This window comes from Mobula hypostoma, chromosome 3 (assembly GCF_963921235.1).
Source record: "Mobula hypostoma chromosome 3, sMobHyp1.1, whole genome shotgun sequence".
NCBI lineage: Eukaryota > Metazoa > Chordata > Chondrichthyes > Myliobatiformes > Myliobatidae > Mobula > Mobula hypostoma.
The window spans coordinates 63,195,656-63,211,462 of record NC_086099.1 but is presented as its reverse complement, the minus strand read 5'-3'; the positions used below and the strand labels follow the sequence as shown (position 1 = coordinate 63,211,462).

The following is a 15,807-nucleotide window of genomic DNA, read 5'->3' as shown; positions in this document are numbered from 1 at the left end:
TTATTGGAAGGTATTCAAAGGGACCGGATAAATAAGTATTTAAATAGACATGGACTGATTAAGGATAGTCAGCATGGCTTTATGAGTGGTATTATGTGTCCAAGCAATCTTACTGAGTTTTTCAAGGAAGTTGCCAGGAAAGTTGATAAGATAAGGCAGTGGATGTTGTGTACATGGACTTTAGTAAGGCATTTTACAAGGTCCCGCATGGGAAGTTGGTCAAGACGGTTCAGTCATTGGCATTCAAGATGAGGTAGTAGACTGGATTAGACATTGGCTTTGTGGGAGAAACCAGACAGTGGTAGTAGATGATTATCTCTCTGACTGGAGGCCTGTAACTAGTGGAGTGTCGCAGGAATCACTTCTGGGTCTATTGTTGTTTGTCATCTATATCAATGGTCTGGATGACAATGAAGTTAACTGGATTAACAAATTTGTGGATGACACCAAGGTCTGGGTGTAGTGGACAGCAAGGAAGGCCATCAAAGCTAGCAGTAGGATCTGGATCAGCTGGAAAAATGGCAGATGGAATTTAATGCAGACAAGTGCGAGATGTTGCCCTTTGGTGGGACCAACCAGGGTAGGACTTACACCGTGAATAGTAGAGCACTGAGGAGTGTGGTAGAACAAAGGGATCTGGGAATACAGGCCCATAATTAACCGAAAATGGCATCACAGGTTGATAGGGTCATAAAGAAAGTTTTTGGCACAGGAGATGAGATTATTTTGTTGATGCTGTCTTAGACATTGGTGAGGCTTAACTGTGTGCAGTTTTGGTCACTTACCTTCAGGAAAGATGTAAATAAGGTTGAAAGAGTATAGAGAATATTTACAAAGATGTTGTCAAATCTGGAGATCCCAAGTTATATGAAAGATTGAATAGGTTAGGACTTTATTCCTTGGAACATCGAAAATTGAGAGGAGATTTGATACAGGTATATAAAATTACAAGGGGTATAGATAAGGTAAATGCAAGCAGGCTTTTTCCACTGAGGTTGGGTGGTACTACAACTAGAGGTCTTGAGTTAAGGGTGAAAGGTGAAAAGTTTAAGGGGAACATGAGGGGAAACTTCTTCACTCAGAGGATCATGAAAATGTGGAACGAGATGCCAGCACAAGTGGTGGATGCAAACTCGATTTCAACATTTAAGAGAAGTTTGGATAGGTACCATGCATGGATGGTAGGGGTATGGAGGTCTATGCCCCAGTGCAGGTTGATGGGAGTTGGCAGCTTAAATGGTTCAGCCCAGACATTGGCCTAAGCCCTGTTTCTGTACTGTACTTTTCTATGACCCTATGACTCTAAAGCAATATTTGATAGATTACAGGAAGAGTGGAAAAAGGATGGCAGACGTGGGAGACAGCAACTGGATGACTCAGAAAGGCATTAAGGATGGTATTGAAGATGCAAGAGATGCTGAAGTGGAAATATGCAAATGGCCAAAAGTGAAGGAGTTGAAAGAAATACAGATGAAAATGAAGGAAAAATAATTTGGCTAGATGACAAAAGGGATTGGAGAAAGAAAAATCATGTACAATAAAGGCAAGAATGAGATGGCCTTTTGAGAGGCTGAAGTGAGGCAGAGACTAAAATTAGAAAGAAAAGTCAAATGGATTATGAATTTGTTCTCTAGTCATTTTTCCAATTTGGATTCAAAATAATTTTATGAAAGTAATTTCAAATCAAACAACAAAATCTATGTAACAGTAAAAATAAAACAGGAAGGAATAATATGAGCAACACACAAAATGCTTGAGGAACTCAGCAGGCCAGGCAGCATCAATGGAAAAGAGTACAGTCAATATTTCAGGCCAAGACCCTTCAGCATAATATGAATTTAAAGGAGAGGTGCTGGGAGTCCAGTAGATGATGGAAATCAAACGAGGATGTAGAATTGCTCAACTTCGTATCTGGAACATTATTTCAGCAAGCAAGTTAGTGCATGGCTAAGACAGCTAAACAATGAGGGTTTTCCAAGAAAGGTGTGAGCTTGAGAAACAAGGAGCTTGAATGAGTACAATTTGGTAGAAAAGAACTGAGGCCATTGTTTAACTACTGTGGTTTTGGAAAAGAAGGATGACAAAGACCTTTTAGATGAAGGGGAGGAGGCAGTGGAATAAAGAGGTGGGGCAATACGAAGGGCTGAGAATAGTTTCTAACTAGATTTAACCAAGATATAACAAGCAGTTTATAAAACACCCAGAATGGCTTGGTGCATTTGGCTAATTGTTGTTTCCCAAGAACAGTACAAGTAATTAAGCTTCAACATACATGCATTCTACGTAGAGGGTTGCCATCTTGCAATGACATTTGGTTCTGATCATCTGTGAACATGGAGCACAGACTCCTTCGTGACATGGCAGAGTGCATGGGTGAATGCAGCCAGGTGGCCGAGGATAGCTACATGCTTCTTCACACACTTGACAATCTTTAGTAGCCTATTCAAAACAGATAAAGTAACATTCAGTTTTCTATAATCTATGACACCTAAAAGTTCAATCAGGTTAAAGTGTAATCACATGATAATCAAGAATACCAAGCAAGAGTCTGCAAAGAAAGGAAGGAATAGGTTAGCCTGTATTGTGTTTTTAATCTGGAGCACAAAGATTCCAGCATATTAAGATTATTGGGATGTTTTGCTAAAACACTTGCAGAACAGCATTTCAACTTTTGACCATGAGATGAGATTTTCAATGAAAATACTCACTCAATTCCTATCCAATTTCCAAATAATAACTAGCAACTTTTATATGTGTTGCTTGAATTTCCAGCATCTGCAGAATTCCCGTTGTTTCCAAATAATAACTAATGCTTTGCCTCCCAATATACCTGTAGCTTTCCAACAAGAAAATGGAGTTGCTGTACTTTTTGTACACTCCAGACTTTTATATTACACTGACATAATGATCTTATTAAATTATTAAATTGCAAACTGTGCAATGCCCAACTCCTGTAGAGAGGAAGACATATTTCTATGCAAAATCATTTCTCCAAATGGGAAATTTTAAAAGTGAATTACACTAGGTTACATGAAAAATGTAGTCAATTAAAAAGACATCTAGGTATCATTACATTAGGAATATAATGTTATTACATTACTATAACTGTAGCCACATACGACTACCGTGACACAAGTTAATTTTAACAGAAAATTCAATATTTCCCACACAATGCAAGTAAATATACTCGATTATCTACATCTTAAAAACCATCATTTAGTCAAGAAAGTACTAAATGATTATTTAATACTACAAGTAGCCAGTTCAACATGGCAATTTACCAATTTAATGAAAACACATGCATGTTCTTACAGGAGGTTATTGATCCTCAACCATCAGGCTCCTGAACCAGAGGGGCTAACTTCACGTAAATTCAATCACCTTATTACTCAACAAAACAGTTTCCAAAAGTGTTGGAACTGGGGTTTGCTAGTGTCGCATGGGGGGGGGGGGTTTAAACTAGAGTTTCAGGGGATGGGAAGCAAAGCGCCAGAACAGATAGTGCAGTGGTTGTAGAGACAGAGGTTGTTAAGCCTACATACAAAGTCAAGAGTTGAAAGGTTGAGCATGTGGGACTAATGCTCAGAGCTGTGTATACTGCAGTGCAAAGAGTATTGTAGGAAAGGCAGATGAGCATAGGGAATGGATCAGCATGTGGTATGATGACATTGTAGTCATTAGTGAGACATGGTTGCAGGAGACACAGAACTGATAGCTCAATCTTCTGGGATTCATTGTTTTAGCCCCGATAGAGCAGAAGGACTAAAGGGAGGATGAGTGACTGTACTGTATAGAGCAGGGGTAGGTAACCTTAAGCACAAATTATTTTCTAGCATGCGTTACTCATTAATTTGTGGCAAAACATAACTAGATGTATTTAAATGGATAATTCCCATATTTCAAGTTTCTTATGGTATTTATTTGGCCCACCATCCACTCATTAATATGCAATCCAGCCCACAGAGGCAGGAAGGTTGCCAACCACTGATTTAGAGAAAATGTCATGGCAGTACTCAGTCAGGACAGACAGAAGAACTCATCTAGTGAGGCTTTATAAGAACTGAGGAAGAAGAAAAGAGTGACCATATTAATGGGAATATATAGTAGACTACCCAACAGTCTGTGGGAATTAGAGGAACAATTTGCAAAGAGAACACAGGCTGCTGCAGGAAACACAAGGATGTGATAGTAGGTGATTTCAACTTGCCACACATTGACTGGGACTCCCGTACTGTAAAAGGGATAGATGGGAAAGAGTTTGTAAAATGTGTTCAGGACAGTTTCTTAATCAGTGCATATTAGTCCCAACTAAAGAGATAGCAATACCAGATTTTCTATTAGGGAATGAGACAGGGCAAGTGATAGAAGTTTGAATAGGGGAGCACTTTGTATCTAGTAATCATAAAGCCATTAATTCCAAGGTGATTATGGAAAAGGATGGGTCCAACTCTCGGGTTGAGATTATATACTGGAGAAAGACCAATGTTGATGGTATCAGAAAAGATCTGGCAAGTGTGGATTGAGGCACGTTGGTTTCTGGGCAAAGATGTACTTGGCAAGTGGGAGGTCTTCCACAGTGAAATTCAGAGTACAGAGTTTGTATGTCCCTGTCAGGATAAAAGGCAAGGATAAGAGGTGTTGGGAACCTTGGTGATCAAGAGATATTGAGGCCCTGGTTAAGAAAAAAAAGGTATAGGCAGACAGGTACAAATGAGGTACTCAAAGGGTATAAGAAATGCAAGAGAACACTCAAGGAGGAAATCAGGAGGGTGAAAACATGAAGTTACGCTAGTAGACAAGGAGACGGAGAATCCCAAGGACTTCTACAGACATATTTAACAGCAAAAGGATAGTAAGGGACAGAACTGGTCCTCTGGAAGATCAGAGTGGTAATCTATGAATGGAGCCAACAGATGGAGGAGATCTAATTTGGATTTTTTGCATCTGTATTTACTCAGATGGACAGAGTCTATGGATGTGAAGCAACGCAGCAGTACGTTCATGGACCCTACACAGATTACAAAGGAGGTGTTTGCTGTCTTGTGGTGACTAAGGCTGGATAATTCTGACAATGTGTTCTCTCAACACTAGGCAAGTCTAGTGCAGAAATTGCAGACGCCCTAACAGAGACATCTAAACCATCCTTAGCCAGGGTTGAGGTGCCAGAAAACTGGAGGATAGCTAATATTGTTCTGTTGTTTAAGAAAGGATCGAAGAAGCAGCCAGGAAATTATAGGCTTGTGAGCCTGACATCGGTAGTGTGAAATTTATTGGAAGGTATTCTAACGGATTGGATATATAAGTATTTGGATAGACAGGGACTGATTTGGACAGTCAACAAAGCCTTGTGTGTGGCAAGTCGTGTCTAGCCAATCTTGTAGAGTTTTTTTTTGAGGAAGTTAACTGGAAAGTTGAAGGCAAGGCAGTGTATGTCGTCTCCATGGACTTAGGCAAGATCTTTGACAAAGTCCCACATAGGAAGTGAATCAAGAAGGTTCAGTTGCATGGTATTTAAGATGAGGTAGCAAATTGGATTGGACATTGGTTTTGTGGAAGAAATCAGAGAGGCTGTAGCTGGTTGCCTCTGACTGGAGGCCCGTAACTTGTGGAGAACTGCAGGGATCAGTGATGAGTCCGTTGATCTGGATGATAATGTGCTAAACCAAATGACACCAAGATTGGTGGTGTAGTGGACAGCGAAGAAGACTATCAAAGATTGTAGAGGGTTCCTGACCAGCTAGTGAAATGGGCTGAAAAATGGCAGATGGAATTTAATGTAGACAAGTATAAGGTGCTGCATTCTGGGAGAACCAACCATGGTAGGTCTTAGACAGAGAGCGGTAGGGCACTGAAGAACGTGGTAGAACAGAGGGATCTGGGAATACAGATTCATAATTCTTTGGAAATGGCGTCACAGGTAGATACCGTCGTAAAAAATGTTTCTGGCACGTAGGCCTTCATAAATCAATGTATCAAGTACAGGAGTTGGGATATTATGTTGAAGGGGATAGAGCAAAGTGATGATGGTGCTAAACGGCAACTCCTTTGCTTGCATCTTCGGAAACAGTTTGATTTCTATCTTTAATATCTCTTTTCTTCTCTTTCAAGGTTCTTGTGAAGACCTTGACCTGGAATTACACTATGAATTCAGTTCTTTGTGGGAATGGGACCGCTCACAGGCCCCATGACTGGACACTTTTCGATATGCCAAAGACACGGCCTAGAAGACTAGCGCGCCTTCGAGGATACCGGATTTTCGTGGCTCTGGAGGCAGGTGGATTGAAAGCTGCACCGCCATTGCCACCATCTGCTATCTTGTGGGAGTACAAGGAAGATCGGAAGCAGCGGGCTTGCTGTTGGCTGTGTGCCCAGCAGCACAGAGCTCAGAAAAGGCGATGCAACAGACTTTCAATACCATAAATCAAGTTGTTTTGTTATGCCTCCCCTCTCGCTGGGAAACGGAGACCCACCTTTTACCCCTTATTAGGGAGAGAGAGCGCCTGCGGTATGTCGAATTACCGGGTGAATGAGTAGTCTTTGGGGCACTGCGAGTCTGTGTCTATATTGATGCTTTGCTGCACGCTTGAGTGCTCAGTGGGGGGTGCCAATGCTTTTTTGCTGTTGGGGGAGGGTCATTGCTTTGCTGCTGCTTATGTGTAGGAAGGGGGAGCTTTGGGGTTTAATGTGAAAAAGACTAAGGAGGTGGTAGTAGACGTGAGGAGAGCTAAGGTACCGGTGACCCCTGATTCCATCCAGGGGGTCAGGGTGGACATGGTGGAGGATTACAAATACCTGGGGATATGAATTGACAATAAACTGGACTGGTCAAAGAACACTGAGGCTGTCTACAAGAAGGGTCAGAGCCGTCTCTATTTCCTGAGGAGACTGAGGTCCTTTAACATCTGTCAGATGATGCTGAGGATGTTCTACGGGTCTGTGGTGGCCAGTGCTATCACATTTGCTGTTGTGTGCTGGGGCAGCAGGCTGAGGGTAGCAGACACCAACAGAATCAACAAACTCATTCATAAGGCCAGTGATGTTGTGGGGATGGAACTGGAGTCTCTGACAGTGGTGTCTGAAAAGAGGATGCTGTCCAAGTTGCATGCCATCTTGGACAATGTCTCCCATCCACTACATAATGTACTGGGTGGGCACAGGAGTACATTCAGCCAGAGACTCATTCCACCGAGATGCAACACTGAGCGTCATAGGAAGTCATTCCTGCCTGTGGCCATCAAACTTTACAACTCCTCCCTTGGAGGGTCAGACCCTGAGCCAATAGGCTGCTCCTGGACTTATTTCCTGGCATAATTTACATATTACTATTTAACTATTTATGGTTTTATTACTATTTATTATTTATGGTGCAACTGTAACGAAAACCAATTTCCCCCGGTATCAATAAAGTATGATTATGACTAACATTGAACTGTCATTCTTTGGGGCACTCCTCTTTTCGTGGATATTTGCCAAGAAAAAGAGTATCAGGATATATATAGTATACATCTCTCTGACTTTAAATGTACCTATTGAAACTATTGAATTGGATAACACATTGGTGAGCCTTAATTTGGAGTATTGTGTCAATAGATAATACGGACCAATCCTTAGAATGCTGCATAGGGATCTGGTTGTATTGTGGTTGCACCAGAGCGAAGAGGAAGCTTTTGTGGATAATGCTGGAACTGGAAAATATTAATTTTGAGAATGTGCATAATTCTCAATATTAATATTAAACATTAATATAAATGTTAATGTATAAGGGGAACATGAGTGGGAACTTCTTCACTCATGAGGGTAGTGAGAATGTGGAATGAGCTGCCAGTGCAAGTGGTGGATATGGGGTCCATTTCAGCATTTGAAAGAAATTTGGATAGGTACATAGATGGGAGGGGTATGGAAGGTTATGGTTCAGGTGCAAGCTGATGGGACTAGACAGATTAATGGTTTGGCATGGACCAGGTGGGCTGAAGGGTCTGCTTCTGTATTGTAGTGTTCTATGACTCTTCAAGATATAAACCAAAAACTACAGAAGTCCAGAGATTTAGGCATCTCTAAGGAGAGGTGCTTAAAATGCCACTGAAAATGTTCTAAATTGCTTGTAGAATGTGCTCAATACACTGATTCTTTTGTATTGATTTCTGGAAGTCATCTTACAGTTACATTAACCCTAATTCCAGAACCTTCTAATCATTCTTTGCCAAAAATATTTTAAGAAAGGAGAGCCAAGTATCAACTAGGATGCGAAATTTGGATCCCACGAATTAAACTGGAAGAAAATATTACAGAAATTAGAGTTGTACTTTCTTGAACTGACCAGCTTAAATTGTGATTTGATTGAACTTCAAAGTGTCAAGAAGAATTGCAAGTTTAGAGGGAATACAACTCTGGTGGTTGGGAATTGAGGATATAGGAATATAATCTAAAATCCATAACCTGATCTTCCACAACTTTCATTAACAATGGTAGAAATGAACCAATTCCTACCAATACCAATTAATAAGAATATCGTCACAGATCTAATTGAATGGGGATAACCAGCACAAAGGATGAAAGAATTTTCTTTGGAGTTTCTATAGCCATTGCTTATGGTCAGAAATTGCTAAATAGGCCAATGGAAAAACAGGGTACTGCTCATCAGAATGCTAAAATGGGGTATGAGTGTACAAGAGAGCACAACTCAAGATTTGTCCCTGCAAACTAATCAAGCACAAACCACAAATCTGGGACAACAGATTACATGATTGATATATTAAAACATGCATTAAATACATAAAGCTAATCACAATCCTTCACTTTGCCTGCTATATTAATTCTCTACCCCCTTGCTAATTACCTCCTCCCCTACCAACTCACAAAATTTCAATACAGCCCAAGAAAAGTGAACATCAGTGCCTTAATGTACCAACAAGCATCTTGCATCTTTCATTGCTCTGGATTCAACAATCAAAGTTGCTTGCCATATCTGACATCCGTAAACATTCAATACTTTTTGCATGACCTCTGCTTCATGGTTTCCTTACTCTAAAATCTAACATCCTTACCCTTTATACACATACATGCAGATAAAAATATAAGGCAATGTGGCAAACCCAATTACAAGACCATCAATTGCAGACCATCAATTACAAGCTGTTGCTTAAAAACATAATAAATGTGGAGATACAACTGTTACTGACTTCAGTATCAAATATAGGCTCAACCAATCTTGCAAAGCCTTCTTTACACATTTTCAACAGTTGCCCAAATTGGGAAAGCCGGTCAACAAACTGGTGAAGTAACAGTCTGACACATACTCCGAGAACCCTAACGTTTTGCCAAAATCCCACGACACCTCTATCAAAATTTTTGTTTACATTCTCTCTCACCACTAGGGCAAGTCAGCAACAATGTTCGCCAGTGTACAGACAGGAGCAAGTCAAGATGAACTCTAGAATTTATGATGTCTCAAGTGATTCCCTCTTACTGGTTTTAATCACTTGAATGGCGGTGAAACACCTCAGAATTACCTCCTAGTGATATCCTTCAGCTAATGAATCAGTAGTCTCCCTAGAAATAAAACTGATTGAAACATAAACCCAGAATACACACACATTTATTATGATAAGAAATGCCTACCATTCCATGCCCAGACCACATTTTGGTAAATTATATTACCCAGCTGTCCTTCTCCTAACTCCATACAGGCAGAGGCTAAAGAGCAAAGCTCCCGAGATTAGGACAACAAAGGTGGTTATGGGAGGTAAAGGAGCAGCTATTGGATTGTTTCCAGTGGACTGGGCCGTGTTCAAGGACTCATCTAGAAATCTGAATGATGGGTGTCATGGACTTTATTAAAACAGTTGTTGACGAGTGTCCCCACAAAATCATAAGAGTCTTCCACAACCAAAAGCTCTGGATGAACAACAAGATCCACAATCTGCTGAGGGCCAGATCAGAAGCATTCAAGTCTGGTGACCAAGAAATTTACAAGCGGTCCAGATGAGCGCAATGCATTCTATGCTCACATTGACTGTCAAAGCATGGAGGAAGTATTACTAACTCCCACAGCTCCTGATGATCCTGTGATTTGAGTCTCCAAGGCTAACGGGTGAGCAGCTTTCAAGAAGGTGAACTCACGATAAGCATCCAGCCCAGATGGGTTACCAGGCCAAGAACTAAAAACCCGTGTTGAGCAACTGGATGGAAAGTTCACTGAGATCTTTAAACTCTCATTTCAGCAGTCTGAGTTACCTACCTACTTCAAGCAGGCTTCAATTATATCGGTGCCTGAGAAGAACCTGGTAAGCTGCCTCAATGACTATCGTCCAGTGGCACTTGCATCCACAGTGATGAGGTGTTTTAAGAGCTTGGTATGAAACATATGAACTTCTGCTTGAGAAGCTGCTTGGATGTGCTCCAATTTGCCTACCAAATCAACAGGTCCATGGCAGATAGCATTGCACTGGTTCTTCATTCAACCCCAGAATATCTGTACAGCAAAAATGTTAACTACAACTCAGTATTCAATACCATTATCACCTCAAATTTAATCAACAAGCTCCAAGATCTTAGCCTCAATACCTCTTTGTGCAATTGGATCCTTAATTTCCTGACTTGCAGAACCTAGTGTATTTGGATTAGCAGTATCTCCTTCACAATGTCCAGCGGCATAGGTGCCGTGTACTTAGCCCCCTGCTCTACTCACTTTATACTCATGATTGTGTGGCTAAGCACAGCCCCAATGCCATATTCAAGTTTGCTGATAACTCCATTGTTGTAGGCCAAATTCAAAGTGGTGATGAATCAGCACATCAGAGGGAGATAGAAAATCTTGTTGAGGATCCCATATTACCCCTCAGTCGCTAGGCTCTTGAACTAAAGGGGATAACTTCACTCAGTTCAATTGCCCAATCATAGAACTGTTCCCACAACCAATGGACTCCCTTTCAAGAACTCTTCGTCCCATATACTTGATAGTTATTGTTCATTTATTATGATTATTTCTTTCTTTTTGTATTTGCAGTTTGCTGCCTTTTACATGCCGGTTGAACGTCCAAGTTGGTGTAGTTCTTCATTCATTCTGTTATGGTTATTATTCTACTATGGATTTATTAAGTATGCATGCAAGAAAATGAATCTCTGATGATAGATGCTGCTTTCCTGTGACAGCGCACCACGCAGGTGTGCTCAATGGTGGGAAGGTGTTTACCAATGACTGACTGCACCATATTCACTACTTTTTGTAGGATCCTCTGTTCAAGGCATTGATGTTTCCATACTAGGCTTGAATATACCAGGCAGCCAGTCAATATACTCTCCACTAAATGTCTACAGAACTTGTCAAAGTTTTAGATGTCATGCCAAATTTTCATAAACTCCTAAGGAAGTAAAGGCGCTGCTGTGCTTTCTTCGTAACTGCACTAACATACTGAGCCCTGGACAGGCTGTCCGAAATAGTAACACCAAGGAAATTAAAGTTGCTGAGCCTCTCCACCCCGATCCTCCAATGAGAACTGGCTCTTAAACCACAAACACGAGGAAATTCAAGCAACACACATCAAAGTTGCTGGCGAACGCAGCAGGCCAGGCAGCATCTCTAGGACTGTACCTCTTCCTAGAGATGCTGCCTGGTCTGCTGCGTTCATCAGCAACTTTGATGTGTGATGCCTGGCTCTTAAACCTCTAGTTTCCTTCTCCTGAAGTCAAAAATCAGCTCTTTGGTCTTACTGATATTAAGTAAGAGGTTGATGATATGGCGCCACTCAGCAAGATTTTCAATCTCCTTCCTACATGCTAATTCATCACCACTTTTGATTTGGCATACGACAATGGAGTCATTAGTGTAAAGTGAGTAGAGTTGGGGGCTAAGCACATAGCCTTGTGGTGCACCTGTGCTGATGGAGATCATGGAGGAGATGTTGCCAATCCAAACTGACAGGGGTCTGCAAGTGAGGAAATACCATTAGTCAGAAAATCACAAATATTATGTAATATACATAAGGAGATAAACAAAACTCTAGAGTGGCTGTGTGGAGGAAGTCAGGAGAATGGCAAATGTATTGACTTTTATAAATCCTAAAAGGAGCTCTTCTGTAAATACAAGTAGGTCAGTTTAATACTTCTAGCAAGAAATGTTTCGGAACTTAAGATAAAATTATAACCAAATAAAAATAATATGCAGACAGAATAAATTATGGAAAGGAAGGTCATTATTTGTAAATTTGATAGCTTCATAAACAGAAAGGCAAGAGATATGAAATGTATTTTTAGTGTCCTATGCAGCTTTTCTATCTGGAATCCATGGGAAACGGGGGAGATGCTCCCATTTAGTCAAATATATTGATTAGTCAAGAATCAGACTCAAGTTTATTATCACTAACCTGTATGATGTGAAATCTGTTGCTTTGCAGCAGCAGTCATGCAATGCAAAGATACACATAATACTATAAGGTACAAAATAAATAGAGCAAAAAAATACAATGAGGTAGTGTTCATGGACTGCTCAGAAATATGACGGGGGAAGAAGCTGTACTTGAATCATTAAGTGTAGGTCTTCAGGCTCCTATACCTCCTCCCTGATGGTAATGTGAAGAGGGCATGACCCAGATGGGGAGGGTATTTAATGATTGCTGCCTTCTTGCGATGAAGCTGGCTGAATGTACAACACTTTGCAGTTTCTTGTAATCCTGTGCATTGAAGCCTCTAGTCTAAGCTGTGACACAGCTGGTCAGAACAGTCTCCATTGTACATCGATGGAAATTTCCAAGTCTTTAGTAACATACCAAATCTTCTCAAACTCCCAACAAAGAAGAAACGGAGGCACGCCTTCTTCATAATTGTATTAATGTGTTGGGCTCAGAACAGTTCCTCAGAGCTTTTGACACCCAAGAACTTAAAGCTATTCAGCCTTTTCACCACTGACCCTGCAATACGGGCCGGTGTGTGTTCTCTCAACTTCCCCTTCCTGAAGTCCATAATCAATTCTTTGGTCCTGCTGAAAATGAATGTAAGATTGTTGCTGCGCACCACTCAACCAGCCTGTACTCCTCCTCATTGCCAGAGATTTTACCAGTGATTTCATCTAATAATTTATACATAGTGTTTGAGTTGTGCTTAGCCACACAGTCATGAGCATAGACAGTAGACCCCACTTCTTGAGATACAATTGCCAGAGAAGAAGAAATGTTTCACTGACCATACTGACTGTGATATATCATTAACCTGAGAATTAAATTGCAGAATTAATTACGGTGTCCTAAAATCCATAACAATAAAGGACATAGAATACAATAAACAAAATACTGGACTACAGGTCTCACAGGCAAGATAAGTAACATATCATGATAGGGGATACATGTTTGCTCCCGTGGCATTACTCCAACATTTACTCAGGTACTCCGTTTGACCAGGTACTTGGACTTGCCTGCAAAGACAAGTGTTTCAGGTTGTATACTGTATACATTCTCTGATAATAAATTGAACCATTTGAACAATTTGAAGTCTTACCTCTGCAATGCCAGTTACTGAAAAGTGCCAATGAGTGAAGCACTAGATAATCAAGCTTTAGTTTTATCAAAATTCAGAAGGGATTGGACAAGGACAATAGCATTACATTGTATTCAGTTCAAAGATTGCTTCCATACATTAGTTTTGACATGAAGCTAGAGAAAGAGCATTTAAGTTTGCAAGACATGAATGCTACTGAGAAGCTTACTAAGTTGAGTATAGTGGTAAATTCTCACTAGAAAAGAGAGCATGTTTTAAAAAAGTTGAAAATAAAGGAAATTCACCAGAAGTTTTACAAATTCTTTCACAGAATATGAAGTATAATTTAGAAAAATACTCTCTGAATGGACTTATTACCTTATTATCATTTCCATCCAGGATGGTGACTGCATGACATTCTAACGCACACGTGTGATTCCCACAGGCCAGGCGTCGCCCACATGGCCTTTTACAGGAATATGGTTCTGCCGCATGACAAGGTAAAGGGGTTATCTGAAACAAAATAAATTAATCATACATCATAACTGTCTTATAACCAAGGAAAATGTTAAATTAAGTAATGTACAAGGAAGTAGCATTTCCAACTAAATTAGATAATTTCTCTGTAAAGATCAAATCATATACATTTTGAAACCTTCATACAACTTCAAAATTATTTCAGCTGCACGCCTGTGTAAGTTAGCTCAAAGGTACCCCCTGGTAAGTGTAGCCCAATGCAAAGATGACCAGGGTCAGGGATTGGCAATACAGGTCAGGTGTGCTGTTAGAGCCAGCTGTAATGAGTACAGATTGCTATGTGACAGCTTCAAGAAAAGAACGGGTAGTTAAGTGGCAAAATACACTTTTTTGCAGGTTTGCAGCCAGAGCTGGGGACTGGTATGCACCAGGGCTAATAGCCAGGGTAGGATGTGAAAGGGCATACACATGTTTGAGTGGGAGTGGCATGGATCCCCTCCTTATTCTTTATGTGCAAGTATTAATCCCCATGCAACAGAGCCTGGTATCCAGTCATTTTGGTCTACCTTGCATTGAATCACGATCTTGCTGTTTGAAGGCCCTGCGATAGCTAGTGTAGTGGCTACCCTAATATACAACACACAGTAAACTTATGTGAAGTTCAGGATGTGAAATAGCAGTACTCCTAAAGTAATACTTTGAAACTAACATTGATATACTGAGTGTTCTACATTAGGCAGGAGATGGCCAGTTAATGAACTCATTCCTCTGGAGGGGCAAATCTTATGTCTTATAAATCTTCAGCATTACATAGTTTTATATTCTAGTCCTCTCAAAATTAATGCTAACATTACATCTGCCTTCCTTACCACCGATTCAACCTGCAAGTTAACCTTAAGGGCACCTTGCACAAAGACTCCCACGTCCCTTTGCACCATTTCTGCTTCCCTCCCTTCAAGATTGGAGTAACATTTGTATTTTCAAGTCCTCCAGAACAATTCAAGAAACTAGTCATTCTTGAAAGATCACTACTAATTGCCTCAACAATCTCCTTGGCTACATCTTTCAGAACGGTGGGGCGCAGTCCATCTGGTCCAGATGACTTATCCACCTTCAGACCTTTCAACTTCTCAAGCACCTTCCCCTTAATAATAGCAACTCCACTCACTTCTGCCCTGACACGCTCAAACTTCTCGCATGCTGCTGGCATCTTCCACAAAGACTGGCGCAAAATGCAAAGAGTTTGTCTGCCATTTCATTGTGCCCTACTAAAGCACACAAATGACCATGTAGCAATGATCCCTACTCCCTTGCTTGTTGCTGAGCTACAGTCTACCTACAGCATATATCTCAAGGAACTGGAAAGCTACTAACACCATCCCAGCAAAATTCACTGGAAGGATAGGGAACCAACATTAAAAGGACCTCTCCCGAGCTAATGCCCCAACATTGAAATCTACTTACAGGTGACAAGTCCAGGCGTCAGGCTAAACCAAGTTGACCATAACCATGATTTCACAGTTACATTCCTTTCCCTTGTCCTTCCATTCAAACAGATGTAGTGGGAAGATTAGCAATCATTAACTTTCTTTCTAGGATTTCAGGAAAGTATGCGGCCACCCAAAATGCTGGTGCTCAAAAGAGATAGGAGAATTAAGGTATTTGGCCAATTGAGTGATCTGCCATAACTGAATTTTTACCAATCCATTCTACTGCCTCATCCCTATAACCATAATCAACCCCCCGTTACCAATCAAGCATCTATCAATCCCAGCCTTAAAAACACCCTAAGACTTGGTGTCCACAGTCTTCTGTGGCAATGAATTGACAGATATGCCATTACTTTACTGAAGAAATTCCTCC

General features: G+C 40.7%; 1 protein-coding gene across 2 annotated transcripts in view; it reads right to left on the bottom strand.

Moving 5' to 3' along the window:
* The window catches only part of nfxl1 (nuclear transcription factor, X-box binding-like 1), a 106,993-nt gene that overhangs the window by 25,600 nt on the left and 65,586 nt on the right, over positions 1-15,807 (bottom strand). For both annotated transcript variants that reach the window (XM_063043189.1, XM_063043191.1), the window contains exons 16-17: positions 13,846-13,980; positions 2,273-2,439 (exon numbers count right to left, since the gene is read on the bottom strand). In XM_063043189.1, coding sequence (XP_062899259.1) covers positions 2,273-2,439; positions 13,846-13,980 — 302 coding nt within the window. The remainder of the gene's footprint in view (positions 1-2,272; positions 2,440-13,845; positions 13,981-15,807) is intronic.